The 18,399-nt window shown below is 44.8% G+C and overlaps 2 protein-coding genes across 2 annotated transcripts; one reads left to right on the top strand and one right to left on the bottom strand.

The window, feature by feature from the left end:
- The first annotated feature begins 7,154 nt into the window (after positions 1–7,154).
- Positions 7,155–8,296, top strand: LOC109762931 (major pollen allergen Ole e 10). Its single transcript, XM_020321815.4, has 4 exons — positions 7,155–7,470; positions 7,597–7,628; positions 7,719–7,968; positions 8,108–8,296. The coding sequence occupies exons 1-4, from the start codon at positions 7,266–7,268 to the stop codon at positions 8,131–8,133; spliced, it is 513 nt and encodes a 170-aa protein (XP_020177404.1). The 5' UTR covers positions 7,155–7,265; the 3' UTR covers positions 8,134–8,296.
- Positions 8,297–8,372: 76 nt separating this feature from the next.
- LOC109762932 (mediator of RNA polymerase II transcription subunit 21) lies at positions 8,373–11,085 on the bottom strand. Its single transcript, XM_020321816.4, has 5 exons — positions 10,700–11,085; positions 9,801–9,872; positions 9,035–9,086; positions 8,850–8,952; positions 8,373–8,649 (listed from the first exon to the last, which is right to left on the bottom strand). The coding sequence occupies exons 1-4, from the start codon at positions 11,000–11,002 to the stop codon at positions 8,876–8,878; spliced, it is 504 nt and encodes a 167-aa protein (XP_020177405.1). The 5' UTR covers positions 11,003–11,085; the 3' UTR covers positions 8,373–8,649; positions 8,850–8,875.
- Between the last annotated feature and the right edge of the window lie 7,314 nt (positions 11,086–18,399).

Raw genomic sequence — 18,399 nt, 5'->3', positions numbered from 1 at the left:
AGAAGTGCTTAGCTTTGGGTTCAATCTTGCGGTGTCCTTTCCCAGTGACAGCAGGGGCAGCAAGGCATGTATTGTATTATTGCCATCGAGGATAAAAAGATGGGATTTATATCATATTGCTTGAGTTTATCCCTCTACATCATGTCATCTTGCCTAATGTGTTACTCTGTTCTTATGAACTTAATACTCTAGATGCATGCTGGATAGCGGTCGATGTGTGGAGTAATAGTAGTAGATGCAGAATTGTTTCGGTCTACTTGACACGGACGTGATGCCTATGGTCATGATCATGCCTAGATATTCTCATAACTATGTGCTTTTCTATCAATTGCTCGGCAGTAATTTGTTCACCCACCGTAATATATGCTATCTTGAGAGAAGCCACTAGTGAAACCTATGGCCCCGGGTCTATTTTACATCATATTAGTTTCCCGTCAACTAGCCATTTATGTCGCCGTTTATTTTGTAATCTTTACTTTCCAATCCATACAACAAAAATACCAAAAATATTTATCTTCTTATCTTTATCAGATCTCACTTTTGCAACTGGTCATGAAGGGATTGACAACCCCTTTATTGCGTTGGTTGCAAGGTTCTTGATTGTTTGTGCAGGGACTAGGCGATTTGCGTGTAGTCTCCTACTGGACTGATACCTTGGTTCTCAAAAACTGAGGGAAATACTTACGCTACTTTGCTGCATCACCCTTTCCTTTTCAAGGGAAAACCAACGCATGCTCAAGAGATAGCAGACGTTCAAAGTGTCTACATTAGCGGGAGGGGGCTTTTCACCTAGCGGTGCATCAAGGACATAATTCTTCTGTGCAGCAATGAGGATAATCCTCAAGTTACGGACCCAGTCTGTGTAGTTGCTACCATCATCTTTCAACTTAGCTTTCACTAGGAACACATTAAAATGCAAGGGAATGGTAGCACAGGCCATTGATCTACAACATAGATATGCAAAAACTATCAGGACTAAGTTCATGATAAATTAAGTTCAATTAATCATATTACTTAAGAACTCCCACTTAGATAGACATCCCTCGAGTCATCTAAACGATCACGTGATCCGTATCAACTAAACCATGTCCCATCATCATGTGAGATGGAGTAGTTTTCAATGGTGAATATCTCTATGTTGATCATATCTACTATATGATTCACGTTCGACCTTTCGGTCTCAGTGTTCCGAGGCCATGTCTGTACATGCTAGGCTCGTCAAGTTTAACCCGAGTATTCCGCACGTGCAAAACTGTCTTGCACCCGTTGTATGTGAACGTAGAGCTTATCACACCCGATCATCACGTGGTGTCTCGGCACGACGAACTGTCGCAACGGTGCATACTCAGGGAGAACACTTCTACCTTGAAATTTTAGTGAGGGATCATCTTATAATGCTACCGCCATACTAAGCAAAATAAGATGCAAAAAAGATAAACATCACATGCAATCAAAATATGTGACATGATATGGCCATCATCATCTTGTGCCTTTGATCTCCATCTCCAAAGCACCGTCATGATCTCCATCGTCACCGGCTTGACACCTTGATCTCCATTGTAGCGCCGTTGTCGTCTCACCAACTATTGCTTCTACATCTATCGCTAACGCATATTGATAAAGTAAAGCAATTACATGGCGATTGCATTTCATACAATAAAGCGACAACCATAAGGCTCCTGCCAGTTGCCGATATCTTTTACAAAACATGATCATCTCATACAATAACGTATATCACATCATGTCTTGACCATATCACATCACAACATGCCCTGCAAAAACAAGTTAGATGTCCTCTACTTTGTTGTTGCAAGTTTTACGTGGCTGCTACGAGCTTCTAGTAAGAACTGTTCTTACCTACGCATCAAAACCACAACAATGTTTCGTCAAGTTTGTTGTTTTAACCTTCAACAAGGACCAGCCGTAGTCAAATTCGATTCAACTAAACTTGGAGAAATAGACACCCGCCAGCCACCTTTATGCAAAACAAGTTGCATGTCTGTCGGTGGAACCGGTCTCATGAACGTGGTCATGTAAGGTTTGTCCGGGCCGCTTCATCCAACAATACCGCCGAATCAAAATAAGACGTTGGTGGTAAGAAGTATGACTATCATCTCCCACAACTCTTTGTGTTCTACGTGTGCATATCATCTACACATAGACCTGGCTCGGATGCCAGTGTTGGGGAACGTAGCATGCAATTTCAAAAAAATTCCTACGATCACGCAAGATCTATCTAGGAGATGCATAGCGACAAGAGGGGGAGAGTGTGTCCACGTACCCTCGTAGACCGAAAGCGGAAGCGTTAGTTTAACGTGGTTGATGTAGTCGAACGTCTTCTCGATTCAACCGATCAAGTACCGAACGTACGGCACCTTCGAGTTATGCACGCATTCAGCTCAATGACGTCCCTCGAGCTCTTGATCCAGCAAAGTGTCGAGGGAGAGTTTCGTCAGCACGACGGCGTGGTGACGGTGATGGTGAAGTGATCCGCGCTGGGCTTCGCCTAAGCACTATGACAATATGACCGGAGGAGTAAACGGTGGAGGGGGCCACCGCACACGGCTAAGAACAATTGATGTGCCTTAGAGGTGACCCCTGCCCCCGTATATAAAGGAGGGAGAGGGGAGGAGGCTGGCCTACGCAAGTGGGAGGAGTCCCACTTGGACCCCTAGTCCAATTCGGCCCCCCTTTTTACCTTTTACCGGAAGGGGAAAGGGGGAAGGAGAGGGAGGAGGAGAAGGAAAGGGGGGCCGCCCCCTTCCCTAGTCCAATTCGGACTCCCCATGGGCGGGGGGCGCACGTCACCCCTTGTGGGCTGCCTTGCGTCCCTCCTATGGCCCATATGGCCCATATCTTTCCCTCGGGGGGTTCCGGTAACCCCCTCGATTCTCCGATATGTACCCGATACATTCTGAAACACTTATGGTGTCTGAATACTATCGTCCAATATATCAATCTTTACCTCTCGACCATTTCAAGACTCCTCGTCATGTCCGTGATCTCATCCGGGACTCTGAACAATCTTCGGTCACCAAAACACATAACTCATAATACAAATCGTCATCGAACGTTAAGCGTGCGGACCCTATGGGTTCGAGAACTATGTAGACATGACCGAGACACATATCTGGTCAATAACCAACAGCAGAACCTGGATGCTCATATTGGTTCCTACATACTCTACGAAGATCTTTATCGGTCAAACCGCAATGACAACATACGTCATTCCATTTGTCATCGGTATGTTACTTGCCCGAGATTCGATCGTCGGTATATTCATACCTAGTTCAATCTCGTTACCGGCAAGTCTCTTTACTCGTTCCGTAATACATCATCCCGCAACTAACTCATTAGTCACATTGCTTGCAAGGCTTATCATGATGTGTATTACCGAGAGGGCCCAGAGATACCTCTCCGATACTCGGAGTGACAAATCCTAATCTCGATCTATGCCAACCCAACAAACACCTTCGGGGACACCTGTAGAGCATCTTTATAATCACCCACTTACGTTGTGACGTTTGATAGCACACAAGGTGTTCCTCCGGTATTCGGGAGTTGCATAGTCTCATAGTCAAAGGAATATATATATAAGTCATGAAGAAAGCAATAGCAATAAAACTTAACGATCATAATGCTAAGCTAACGGATGGGTCTTGTCCATCACATCATTCTCCTAATGATGTGATCCCGTTCATCAAATGACAATACATGTCTATGGTCAGGAAACTTAACCATCTTTAATTAACGAGCTAGTCTAGTAGAGGCATACTAGGGACACTGTGTTTTGTCTATGTGTTCACACATGTATCAAGTTTCCTGTTAATATAATTCTAGCATGAATAATAAACATTTATCATGATATAAGGAAGTATAAATAACAACTTTATTATTGCCTCTAGGGCATATTTCCTTAAGGTCCCTGAGTTCATGGTGGACTAGGGAGGAGATGTGGTGCAGTATGCATGCACTACTGCGAGAAGGCCCTAACGTGACACACGAGACCAATCGACCAAACTGTGTGTGCTGCATGAATCGCAAACGGTATGGTAATAAAACTGTCACCAATAAAACAAACTACGTGCGATGGCTGATCCATCAAGCACGATTCAGATTAGAGTTGCGTGTGCGAATCATGGCATATAGTTGATCCATACAAACTGTTTGCGACGAGCCAAAACAGCAAAAATGGTTAACCAGATCAAGGTGTGTGTGATGGACGACATACAGATCCTCGGATGAACTGTTTGTGATGATCCAAAAGAACACAAACGATTACCCAGGATAAGATGTGTGCGATAGACGGCATACATGTCACTTCGATGAACTGTTTGCGATGATCCAAAAGTACACAAACAATTTGGCTTAACAAGATGTGTGTGATACCCAGCAAACAGGTCATTTATCAGAATTGTGTGGGAAGACCGATAATAACACAGACGGTTCCTGCTAATAAGTTGTGTGTGTTGGTATGCGATGTGATTTGCTCTGTCTGCACAACATCTATGCGATGTCTACAAAACAACAACATATATACTTATAACAACATGATTGCATAACCAAAATAAATATCCAATTACATAACTGACTACAGATAATGTTTGCACACCTAAGTAAACAATTACATGCATACTAAACTAAGAGAAACGATCATCAAATCATCTACTTGTTGTTGTGACGCTTGCCATTGCTCTGCTTCCGGCTGGATCCTTCGCCGTTTTAGGGAAGGAGGCACTTCCTCATGTCAATGATCTGCCTGTACATCTCGTAGCTCGTGTACACGACGTGATCTTCGTCTAATTTCTCCATCCAGGCCGAGTGCCAGGCAAGCCTATCCTCGTTGCAGGCATCCTTCATGTCTCTGTAGTAGGGAACGATGATGGCCTCGGTGAGGTGAACCAGTGAGTCCTTCGCATGCTTCTTGCTGCCCAAGATCCTGTATTAGCCCTGGATGTCGACAAGATTCTTGCAGGCGATGCCCGAATTCTTAAGCACCTTTACATCGTTGGTGGTGTCCATCACAGTGAACCTGTAGTAGAGGATGTTGACAAACCCGGCGAAACGCTCGCAAGGCCTTGTTGCCAGGCAGTAGTGGTAGACGAGAATGGTGGCAGCGAGCGCATATGCCCCAATGAGCTTGGAGCACTCCAAAAGCCCTCTCCAGATCCTTCCCGGATACCTCTTGCGTTGTTGCAAAGTGGGTTTGTTTGTTGCCTTGAGGATTAGATATGGTCTTCACAAATCTTGCCCACTGAGGATAGATACCATCGGCAAGGTAGTACCCTATGGTGTAGTTGTGTCCATTGATGGTATAGTTGCAAGGTGGAGCTTCCCCATCACAGTCTCTTGAACAAAGGAGATCGTTGGAGATGTCATTGCACGAACCTGACATGCCAAAGAAAGCATGCCAAATCGACAAGTCCCACGATGCCACTGCTTCAAGTATGATGGTGGCTTCTTTACGTGACCTTGGTATTACCTACGCAAACTTTTTGGGCAGTTCTTCCATTGCCAATGCATGCAATCAACTGAACCTAACATACATGTGAATCCTCTCGATGCTCCAATTGCCAACAATTTTTATGTGTCCTCTACAGTTGGCTCTCTCAGGTGCTTGGGTCCGAACAACTTCACCACAATGCGTTCAAATTGCACCATGGAGTTTAGGACCGTGATCTTTCCTATCCGGATTTCTGCATCAATTGCATCTGCTACTTTACCATAAGCAAGCATCCTGCAGAAGAGAGAAGAAAGTTTCCGCAACAATCCTTCCTTAGCTTGAAGTTGCCATCAACCTTCTCCATGCCTTCCACTAACCGCAAGAACAACTTTCTGCTCATCCAGTAGCGATGACGAAAGAAAGTAATTTTGTGACTGTTGTGAAGTAATCCATGTACAGAAGTCGTGCACCGACAATCCTATCACGTGGAATAACTCTCCGGACCTTGATGGAACCCTTGAAGTTTAGGACGTGCTCCTCTGCCTTGTCCAACTCCTCTTGGATGCTCATCATCATTTTAGCATCCTCATTATCCGAATCCGAGAACGTGGTGAACTCGTTGAATATGAAGTCATCAATATCATTATTTTCATAGCCATCATTCCACGACGAATGCATTGGTGACCTAGAAGTAATGACCAAAAGAATGAAAAATCGGGGCGGCATCCGGTGGCGGCGACCTTGTCCGATTGCGGCCAGGGTGTGGGTTGGGGCGTCCGGGGGCGAAGCCCTCGGTTACGGATGTCGGCGGAGCACCAATAGCATCGGAACTCCAGTGGCGGCTGTGTGGAGGAGGGCCAACAGAGAAGAGAAGAGGCCTGGTCGGGCAAGGGGCGGATATGAGCGAATTGGCGCAGGCCCTAGCGGTCAGTCTGACGTGGCAGGCGCGTCCGGGCATCCCCATATCTGCCCCAGATATGGCCTAGGAATGGTAGGTGCCTGTCAGTCCGGGCATTTGTGGCGGATATGGGGCGCCCAGTTGGGTGGTGATTTCCCGTCCGTGCGTTTGGGGGTATGGGGCCCGGCTGTAGATGCTCTCATGGAGTTGGGTGGAGATTACCCACCGATGTCACCGATAAGTGCATACTCTGTTTTATTCCCCCACGCCACCGAGCCAAATATATATTTTTCACCAAAATTTCTGATTCTTGAAGGTAGAGCTAGTTGAAAACAAAACACAGTAAACTGCTTTTTGATGGAGCTGTAACTTGAATGAAACTGATTCATACTGGACTTGATGGAGTGGAGCGGTTCCAAACAAGGCCTAACTGTGGTAGTCTTGTTGGAAGTTTACTAGCATATCTGATAAGTACTCCCTCCATTCCTAAATATATGAATGAATATATACTTTAAAATACGTCTATATACATCCGAATATAGTTTTTACAGTGGAATATATTAAAAAAGAATTATATCTCCAAGCTTGCTAGCGGTATACTGACAGAACTGAGTTTGTCGGGCGTGTCGTGGAGATACCAGGCGTACATGGCAGTGCTTTTTCTAACCGTGCTTGCTGTCGTTTTTATATTTTCGCGTCCCTTCTCCGTAAAAGCATGGTCGTGACTGATCCGTCCCCTGAGAAACAGAAGAAACGGAGGCGTTTTGGCGAAATATAAATGCGGCGAACCCGCAATCAATGGTGGCGCATAAATTGGATTTGCTATTTCCTTCTTTTTGCGGTGAACCGCTTCTGCAGCACACCCTTTCTGCTTCGACTTCCCCCTCTTCTTCGCCTGCATATATTCACGCACACACCGCGAGCATGAACTACGAAACAGTCGCTCACAAGACGGCAGCACAGACCTCTGCGTATCGCCTTCTCCTCTGCATCCTCACATATAGCATAGAGAAAACAGTTTCTTGCGTCCTCTCTTTTGGTCACAAGAAAGAGATGGGTTCAGGTTCAACCACCGTCAGACTCATGGCCTTCGCCTCCGCTCTCGTGCTACTGACGCACTGCATTCACGGTACAATCACTCGTCAATCTCCGAATTCCGTGGCAAAATCTCTCTGCAGATGTACTTTACTGCTTGGTCTCCGATCTATTTATAGTTTCTAACATCGATCGATTGTTCTGTGGCGAATTCCTTCAGCGGCAGCGGCACCAAGCTTTCAGCAGAAACAGGTGAGAGCCACTCTCCTGACCGCCTATCAGCATCTATCTTCTTCAGCTCTTCAGTTACTCATAGTTTTGCTGCTGTTGGCTGATCCGCAGGCGGCGGCCAAGACGTGGTGCGTGGCCAAGCCTTCGACCGGCGAGGCGGCGCTGAGGGCCAACCTGGAGTTCGCCTGCTCCGAGAGCGACTGCAGCGCGATCCAGGGCACGGGGGGCTGCTCCGCGCACAACGGCGGCGTGCTGCTGTCGCGGGCGTCGGTGGCCATGAACGCCTACTACCAGGCCAGGGGGAGGAACACCTGGAACTGCTTCTTCAACGCCACCGGCATCATCAGCATCACCGACCCCAGTAAGCATACATCGCGCATCTCATCTCATCTCATCTCATGCCGCCGTTTCTCAAATCTCTCTCTCTCTCTCTCTCTCTCTCTCTCTCTCTCTCTCTTGTGCTCATCTGACCGCTTCTTTCTTACTTTCCTTCATTGCAGGTCTAGGCACTTGCAAGTATGCATGAGTCCAGTCCAGGGGGTTCACTGAAGCCGAGAAAATAAGATGTTTCTAGGATATATGTGTTTGTCCCCTAGAAAGTTTAGTGTGTTTCTTTTCACCATCACAACTGCCATTGTTCGAATCAGGCATAGCTTCAGTGTTTGAGTTAACATGAGATGTCCATCCTATGCTTTTTTCTTCTTTCACAATGAATTATCATTTTAGTTGCCCTAGCGAAGTTACCAGACCAATCCACGCGACGGATTCTTTAAACTATTTCAGGGTATAGGTGTTACAACACTGAACTTTAATAACTCATCCAGCAAGTGCTCATGGAGTATCAATGCACGCAAGTTAAAACAAGACAACATTACTGTCGACAAATCTAGGTTGGAAACTGTCAAGACATTAGGAACTACTCCCTCTGTAAACAAATATAACACATTTTAGAGGCTTGTACAAGACATTTTAGAGGCTTGTACAAGAGAGTAAACACCAGAATGCTGGAAATTCATGTCTCCGCCAACACAGCTTCGGCTACCTGAAATGAAACAAGTTTGAATGGGAGTCAACTAAAGCCGTACCTTCAATATTTAGGATACACTGCAAAAACTAAAGCTTGAATGTAAATTTTACAAAGGGCTCAGCGTTCATTTGGTCCCCACTAAACAGTCCCATGCTAAAAACACAATAACTAGATAGACTACTATTATACTGACTAAGGATACCATCCAAACTTACATGCATAAATTGCTAATCTTAAATTGCTAATCTGGCTTCTTCAAATTTATACAGTTGTCTGTAGCTTCATTAAACAACACTTCAACCCTTTGCAATTCCAGTTCTGTGAAAGGAACAAGATATATAATACATCAGCTGTTAATCCGCTATACCATGATAAGAAGTGCGAAATTCAAAAATGTTACCAGCAGCTTCAAGTTGTTTCTGAAGCTCCAATCCCACAACTTCGTTCTCTGCCTGCAAATTTCAAGTTTACATGATTTGATTGCAGGACAAAAACAAGGTAAATGTGGATCTTAGACGATGCACTGGTTAGCATTTGCCAAGACAAGCCATAAAATAATAATTTGCTGATGGGTAATCAGGTACTGACAAATGGTGGCCATTTTCTGGAACATGTTAGGAAGAGCTAATTTTGTCCTAAAAATAAGTACCATGAGACGTCATAAATAAACTTGTAACATCAAGCATCTGCTTTTCTTTGGTTTAACTTTTAGAATCACAAACGTTCATTACTAGTCTTCAGAGATAAATCTTTCAGGAGGACAGGTCTAACATGAAATGCTACGCACAAGCAGAACAAACAGGAGAAAGCATAACATTTGCACGATAGTATAATATACTGAAACATGTTAAACTGCCATTAACAGATACAATGAGACCACATCCAAGTGAAAATAGCAGATGTATAATTGCAAATTACATGTTGCCATCTTGTATAGTTGGGAGTGCTTTTCCTATAAATGAGGTGCTGCTGCATCCTTCTTTAGCTTTCTCTTATGTTATGTGTAACAGATGCTTTAGTTTTCAAGTTTTTCATAATAAAGGGTGTTAGTGCCCTTTGATTCAGAAATGCCAGCTGCATAATTCCTTGTGTAATTATTTTGGTAAGTTAGCCTATGTTCACTGATCATACTACTCTGATACTGATACCGTGAAACCGAAACATACCTGAAGTTCTTGAATTCTTTTCAACTGATCCTCTTCAGATGACAGTGGTAAGGCAGCAACAAGAGCATCAAACTGCATGGGGAAGGGACGATGTTCTTTTATTGTCAGAACAATATTGAAAGTAGTAACTAGAGGCACGTTTCAGCACAAGTTCGGTCTCTTTCGAGATTAGCAAAATTGTGCTTCATGTTTGTGTACTACAGTTGAAATACAGCATGATACTATCAAATGATATAATCACAATCGCAGAAGGTGCAGAAGACAAAGAGAGTATAATTAGCACGATTACAACCTGAGAGAGGAGAAGTATGCTGATCATAATGTCCATGTAAGACAAAACATGGGCACTTTCGCTATACTATGTGCTCTAGCTGTACGACACAGATGATAAAACAGACAAACTTCCACTCTACCAGCAACGGTCTTGTAAGCATTGCAGGTAAAACAGAAGAACAGTAAAAGAAATAGGAGCACGGATCATCTAACAGCTAGGTCAGCTAACCCAATATATCGATATCATGGACCTAACACAACATGCCCTGCTAGTAATCGGGAACCTTCTATTAATCACAGCATATTCTGGGTTTAACAACGCCTTATTGTTTTATATTGACCAAATTTAGGATAATGGATTGCAACCTGTTAGCTAGCAGCTTTGTCAAAATTTTGAGAGTGCAATTTAGGAGGGAAATTGGTTTAAATTCATTCACAGAAGAGAGGCAACATCTGTGTTTGGAATCAGGATGATGAAGAAGTTGTTAATGCTTTGCAGGTTTTGAATCAGGATCACATATCAGTGCTCATTTTATCTAAATAAATTGCAGGAATTGAGACTTCCTCGAGCAGGAGTCGAACAGAGAATAAAAGGGGGGAGATGCGAGAGGCCACGGGATGTGCACCTTCTTTGCGGCGAGGACGAGCGCGTGGCTCATGGCCTTGGGTTGCTCGGCAAGGTCGAGAGCCGGCTGGGGCCGCGCTTGCGGCGGCTGCGGCGGCAGAGGTGCCGCCGCCGGCGCACCGGGCGCGGGCGGGGCCTGGGGCTGGGAGGCGGGGCCTTCGGGGTTAGGGTTCGGGTTGAGCGGGTCGGGGTAGCTGTTGGAGAGGCGGACGGGCGGCGCGTCGCGCTGCAGCGTGCCGAAGGTGTTGACGGCCACCATGGCCATCTCGTTGAGCTGCTCCTGCAGCTGCGAGATGATGTCCATGGCTGATCCCTCTTCTTCCTCCGATCTTCTGCCTCCCCTCTGTTTCTTCCGGGACTCTGGAGGTCGAACCAACTCCGGTCTAGACCGTTTATGTGGGCTGGGTGGGTTTCTTCCCCGTAATCACATTCTAGCCTCCTGGCCCATCTGCCCAGTAACTTTTTTTTTGGAAGTCCACTTATAATGTTTCGTCACTTTATGGAGAGAAATAAAGCAAAGCGTGTCACTGTGCACCAAAACTGGATATGATGAAAACTTATGATAGAGTAGAATGGGACAATTTGCAGGCTATAATGCTCAAACTTGGCTTCACAGAAAGATGGGTTGACATTGTAATGAGTTTGGTAAAGCAGTAAAGTTCTCAGTTTTATTCAATGGGAGAAGATTACAGGAATTCACACCATCCCGTGAAATCAGTCAGGGAGACCCGATCTTCATGTACCTCTTCCTGATAACAGCAGAGGGCCTCTCGTGCCTCTTAAAATCTATAGACGAGTCATCAAACATGAGTGGGGTAAAGGTGGTGGCTTCGGCTCCGCCTGTAAACCACTTGTTATTCGCAGATGACAACCTGTTGTTTTTCAAGGCAAGTGGTGACAGGGCAAATAAGGTAAATCAGTTGTTAACCACATATTGCCAGGCATCTAGACAATGTATAAACTATGAAAAATCTTCTACCTTCTTCAGTAAAGGATGTCCAGAAAATATAAGAGATGAAGTAAAAGGTTTATTGCATGTTCCTAATGAAACTTTGAATAATAAATATTCAGGTATGCCATCTTATGTGGGTTCTTCGAAAAATGGAGCCTTCAAGTATTTGAAAGATTATATATGGAGTAGAGTTCAAGGATGGATTGAGAAAACCATGTCCTCGGCTGGTAAGGAAGTGTTGGTCAAGTCTGTTGCACAAGTTGTTCCTGTTTTTTCAATGTCTTGTTTCAAGTTTTTAAGGGGATTATGTGAGCATCTGAATATGTTGATTCAGAAGTTTTAGTGGCGCAGTAAAGATGGCCATCGAAAATCAACCCCGGGCCTCCTGGGATACTATGACACAACCAAAGTACATGGGAGGTTTGGGTTGTAAAGACTTTGAACTCTTTAATTTGGCTATACTGGCGAATCAGTCATGGCGCATCCTTCAAAACCCAGAGTCACTTGGTGCAAAAATTTTAAAGGTTGTATATTTTCCCTTTGGTACAATTTTGAGTGCGGAACTAGGTAACCACCCAAGTCAGATCTGGAGACCAATTTTGGACGAACAAGGTATGCTCAAACATGGTCTGATCAGGCGAATAGGCAATGGAACATCGACTCACGTATGAAGAGATAATTGGTTGCCACGGGATGTGATGATGCGCCCCTCGGTTGTCGCTCAAATGACCCGCCCAGTTGGGTTTCTGAACTTATTGACCATACTTTCGCTAAATGGGACATGATGAAAATTGTTGAGGTGTGCCTACCAATCGATGTTCCAGATATTCTTAGTATATGGCTATGCACAAGGGACATGGAGGATAGTTGGGCATGGAACTTTTTAAAAAAGTGGCAACTTCACAGCTAGATCGGCCTACAAAATGATGATTGCAACAAAAATGGGAAGGAAGCATGGATAGATGGTACCTCTGGTTCGTCGAGCAATGATAGAGATGCAATATCATGGAAGTTACTATGCAAAATGCCAGTTCCAAGCAAGAGCACCCCGAAAGATGTCCACTACATGCACTTGTGCTTTATGTGGAGCCGCGGATTCTTTGAGGCATTCTCCTTGAATGTACTATATCAAGGTGTGTTTGGGCACTTGTTGATGGTGATATAGCAGAGCATTTGTGCGAAACAACAGGGCCTAGTGCAGAAGCAATGGTTGTTCTCTATGATTGACTCGCTCTCACACTATTCGTTTGTGAAGCTGGCTGTGATGTTGTGGGCAAGGAGACAGGTGATCCATGAGGAAATCTACCAGACACCTTCCACCACTCACCAGTTTATTAACAGATTCATAGTGAAGCTAGAACTATTTTCAAAGAAAGGAGCAACAAACCAGGTTGCAGCAAGGAACACTGCTCAAAGGTCGAAAGCACCACTGCCGGGTTTTGTAAAGATCCATGTTGATGCTAGTGTGCCTAGAGCTGGCACGGGGGGGCTCGGCTGCGACAATGTGCTGAGATGCCTGTGGTATGTTTCCGGGTAGCTCAACTCTGGTCATCTCTGAAGTCATTGATGTTGCAACTTTGGAGGTGATTGCATGTCGGGAGGCCTTATCACTTGCTGAAGATCTGCTGCTCCAGAATTTTGTGGTTGCCTCCGACTCAAAGCGGGTGATCAGTGATATAGACAAGGGCACAAGCAGTAGCTATGCATGTACAATGAGTGAGATCAAGCAACGAGCGGTAAATTTTAACTGCATTTCTCGTTTGAAGGCCGAGCAATGAATAAAGATGCAGATAGTCTAGCTAAATTCCCAAATTCTTTGGACGAGGGGCGCCATGTGTGGTTCCAACCTCACTATCCACTTTGTATTCCACTTCATGTGGATTTTGAATAATAAAATTTAGCTTTACCCCTAAAACTTATGATGTTTCGTACATAGTTTTTGATGCTTATATTGGAGGAAAAAACATGGAAAATCATTTACACTGCTTACTACAGCAAAATGGGCGGGAGCTATATCTCGCTTCACGCGAGTCGGTAGCTTATCTTTTTTAGGGTTCGGTAACTTCTCTCTCGTCCAAAGAATAGCTCTCTCGCATAGCAACTAGGCACACACGTATTTCCATTTTTTATTTTGCTCGCTGGATCACGACACGCGCCCACTCGCTTCGTTGGTCCGAATGTGGTTTCCTTTGTTTTTTATTTATTATTTTTATCTTTTAGCTTTCTTTGTTTCTTCATCATTTTTTAGGGTTTTCACCGAATCTTTGTTTTTTAGTTTTTCTTTTCTTTAGTTTTTTATTTGTTTTCTTTGATTAGTTTTTTATTTCTTGCTTGCTTTTCACTGATTTTTCATTTTATTACTTTCGTCTTCTTTTTTTGGTTTTCCTTTTATGTTTCTTGTTTCTTATCCGTTTTTTCTTTGTTTCTTTCTCTATTTTTTCTATTGTTAATTCTTTTTGTGGTGGGTTTCTTTATTTTTTATTTTTTATTATCTTTTGATTTACTTTGCTTCTTTTTAGGTTTCAGTGGTTTTCTTTGTCTTTTCTTTCGTACATATGAAAAAATGTTGATAATGTACTTTTAAAATGCCAGACGCGCATATAAAAATGTTGATCGTGTATGCAAAAAATGTACAACATACATTAACTACAAGTATACACCATAAAACATATTCTTAGAAAAAGTTAAACATATACATAAAGTTGTTCCTCGTGTATACAAAAATATACATTATGTGTGAAAAAAAACTTTATTGCCATTAACATATTTTAAATATATGATCAACATTCTTTCATACTCATTGTAATAGTTTTTTCTATACATTTTTCGTATACATGGGGAATCATTTTTCTATACACATTCTACATTTTTCAAATCTTGATTAACATTCTTCAAATACTTGATTAACATTTTTTAAATGCTTGATTAATATTTTTTAGATACATGATCAACTTTTTCATATACATTATATATGTACATTTCGTATACATGAGAAGTATTTTTTCTAGTCACATTTAACATTTCTTAAATGCTTGATTAACATTTTTAAATGTTTTATGTAAAGTTTTTTTGTAATACATATATTAAGAGTATTTGAAAGTATAAAAAAAAGTAAAAAAAGCCAAAAACGTAGATGTGAAAAAAACAAAAACAAAACAAGGTTGTGGACTCCCGCGCGGCTGGGCTAGCCCTCGCATTCGGCGAGGCTGTGCTCTATCTCGCATGAAGCGAGACATAGACGCGTTCGGCCGAATGTCGTTGCTTCACACAGCCGAGCGGCGGTAGTGGTCGTTTGGGGGTTTAGGGAGCTCTATGTAATTTTTGTCATGTTTGATATAATTTGAACTTCTATGAACTTTTATAATAGTTCTGAATATTTTCGAAAAAAAAAGAAGGTAGCCTGATTTTTAATTTGATCTGCCAACAATTGACATCGCCAGATCTTGACAGCAAACCTAACACACAGGACTTCTAATTAGCAAGATCGGCTATGAAGCACGGGGAATACTGACACCCACGGCCTCATCAAAAAAGAAAAGGAAAGCTGTTCCCCAAGGTGTGGCTTCAAAACAACAGACTATGACAAAGGAGCAGATTAGGGAGGACACTGTGTCCACCCACCAGATCCTCTCTTTTCGTTTGTACGTGGAGACCCTGTCGCACTCAATCAGAGAGATGGTGTCCCCCGAGTTGGCTCCTTCCGGATGGCGACGTGGCCCGGCAGTGCGGTACTAGTATATTGTCAGCGGGCAGCGTGCTGCATCATCCGTCCGGACCAGCTACTCGTCTTGGGTTGATCCTTGACCGGTGGAGGGTGACGTACACGTACGTTGGCAGCACGGCGTCGTTCCGTTTAGTCTCGTGGTAATTCTAGGTAGGTGAAAAGACGCCGGCGACGCTGTTTCCTGCTGCGTGCGTGCGGTGGTGGCATCGGCAAGGCGTCGACCGGACCGACGACGTGCCCGTCTGATATTTGACTAAGCGACGCCGTCATGGAAGCGCAGTTTGCGACGGCGAGTGATTGCGAGGAGGAGGAGGAGGTGTGTGATTGCGAGTTTGAGACTGCTGCTCGTGTACAGGTGCTGGGACCTGGGGCTGGAAGGAGGTTGGTGGGAATGGGTCAATGATCTGCGAAGTTGCTGCCCGGGAACGTTTCTTTTCGGGGAAGTTGGGTGAAGATATGGTTTATATTGGTTTCAATTAAGGGAAAAGCTTGTGAACAGCTGGCTGATCCAACACCGCGCGTCCGCCGCCTTGAGCCTGTGACGCATGGGACCATGCGTGGCCTGCCACTACATCTTTAATGTAATTTTTCTGCAACAACATCCGTGTTGCAAAAATACCTTCCATAACAACACCGACGTTGCAAAAGATTGAGACGTAAAAAAAAAGCAACAAGACGTGGTTGCAAAAAATATATGTAACAAGACCTCTGTTAAAAAAAATGCCACAAGACCTCTGCTGCAAAAAATATATTTGCAACACTAACCTCGTTGCAAATATTTTTGCAATAAGACTTGTGTTGCAAAAGGAAACTTGCAACACACCCTCTGTTTCAGAAATGAGGACTACACTAAGCCACGAGATCCGGCGGATCTTTTAAAAAGATTCGCCAGCTGACGCGTGACACGTCAAAAAAAATCTGCAACACAACACATGTTTGGTTCGTACGACACATGCCGCACGTGACATGTGCCTCTAACTCCTCATGACCCTCCTCTAATTTTTCTGCAACAACTCCACATGTTTCATTCGTACGACACGTGCCGCACGTGACATGTGCCCCTGACTCCTCGTGACCCTCCTCTATTTTTTCTGCAACAACTCCAATGTTGCAGAAGTTTCTCCCATAACATAATATATGTTGCAAAAAAGTGAAGACAATTTTTTTCAACAAACCTCGGTTATAAACAAAATGAAACAAGACCTCAGTTGCAAAAAGAATATGTAACACAGATTGTTTGTCAGAAAGGTAAATAGCGGTTCCAACATTTTGAACAAGCATCCTGTTGCAGGACTTGTTCCGCAACACCGCCCTTGTTGCAAGGGAGGTGACGCTTGTGAGTGGGTTAATCGGATGGACATCCCCGCGTCCATCCAACGGCCAGCAAGGCGGCGGATGTTTTCTAGCTATCCATCGGCGGACGCGTAGCATGACCCATCAATTAACCCGTCAATTCTCTTATGTTAATGAACCCAAATGATAAGTGCCATATGTGTGAGATGTTTTTTTAATTAAAGTTGCCATTAAAAAAACTGAAACTTGTCATCCAAAAGAAATTAAAGTTGCCCCTCAGGACGCCCCCTCCCCCCTCGCATCATCTCTATGAGGTGACTCGGGTGGGCACCCCGCCAGACGCCGTCACAGCCTCTCCACCAGCCACCGCACCTCGCCACCGCCGGCAAAACGACGCCGAGCAAAGCCCGTCGACGACTGGCGGCGGCAGATCCATCCCGCGCGCGTGTTCTGGTCCTGCCGCCCCCTTCCCTCATCCGCATCGGGGGCCACCAGATCTGTCCTTGTTCTTCCTTCTGGTCGCTCCCCTGGGGTCGGCCGGCTCTCTCTTTTCAGATCTGGCCGGCACGCCACGGCTGCGGGCTTCCGGTGCCCTCTGGTGGCTCCCGTAGCCTGGCCTCGTGGTTGCCTCGGCTCAGGACCCCCCCCCCCCCCGCGCGTCGTCTCTACGAGGCGACTCGGGCAGGCCGGACGCCGCCACAACCTCTCCACCAGCCATCGCACCCCGCCGCCGCTGGCAAAACGATGTCGGGTAAAGCCCGTCGACGACTGGCGGGATCCGTCTCGCGCGCGTGTTCTGGTCCTGCCGCCCCCTCCCCTCATCTGCATCGGGGGCTACCATATCTGTCCTCGTTCTTCCTTCTGGCCACTCCCCGTGGGTCGACCGGCTTTCTCCTTTCAGATCTGGCCGACACGCCGCGCATGCGGGCTTCCGGTGCGCTCGGGTGGCTCCTGTGGCCTGGCCTCGTGGATACCTCCGCGGCGGTTCCACCCGCCATTGCCTGCTGGGCTGGGCGCGGTAGCCCCCTTCTCCACGTTCTTGGGCTGGCTTCTGTGGCCTCACGCCCTGATGTCTACTACGCAACCTTCTTCTTGTAGACGTTGTTGGGCCTCCAAATGCAGAGGTTTGTAGGACAGTAGCAAATTTCCCTCAAGTGGATGACCTAAGGTTTATCAATCCGTGGGAGGCGTAGGATGAAGATGGTCTCTGTCAAATAACCCTGCAACCAAATAACAATGAGTCTCTTGTGTCCCCAACACACCCAATACAATGGTAAATTGTATAGGTGCACTAGTTCGGCGAAGAGATGGTGATAAAAGTGCAATATGGATGGTAGATATAGGTTTTTGTAATCTGAAAATATAAAAACAGCAAGGTAACTAATGATAAAAGTGAGCGTAAACGGTATTGCAATGCTTCAAAACAAGGCCTAGGGTTCATACTTTCACTAGTGCAAGTTCTCTCAACAATAATAACATAATTGGATCATATAACTATCCCTCAACATGCAACAAAGAGTCATTCCAAAGTCACTAATAGCGGAGAACAAACGAAGAAATTATTGTAGGGTACGAAACCACCTCAAAGTTATCCTTTCTGATCAATCTATTCAAGAGTCTGTAGTAAAATAACACGAAGCTATTCTTTCCGTTCGATCTATCATAGAGTTCGTACTAGAATAACACCTTAAGACACAAATCAACCAAAACCCTAATGTCACCTAGATACTCC

This window comes from Aegilops tauschii, chromosome 7 (genome assembly GCF_002575655.3).
Source record: "Aegilops tauschii subsp. strangulata cultivar AL8/78 chromosome 7, Aet v6.0, whole genome shotgun sequence".
Classification (NCBI taxonomy): domain Eukaryota; kingdom Viridiplantae; phylum Streptophyta; class Magnoliopsida; order Poales; family Poaceae; genus Aegilops; species Aegilops tauschii.
This window is presented reverse-complemented; position numbering and strand designations above follow the sequence as displayed.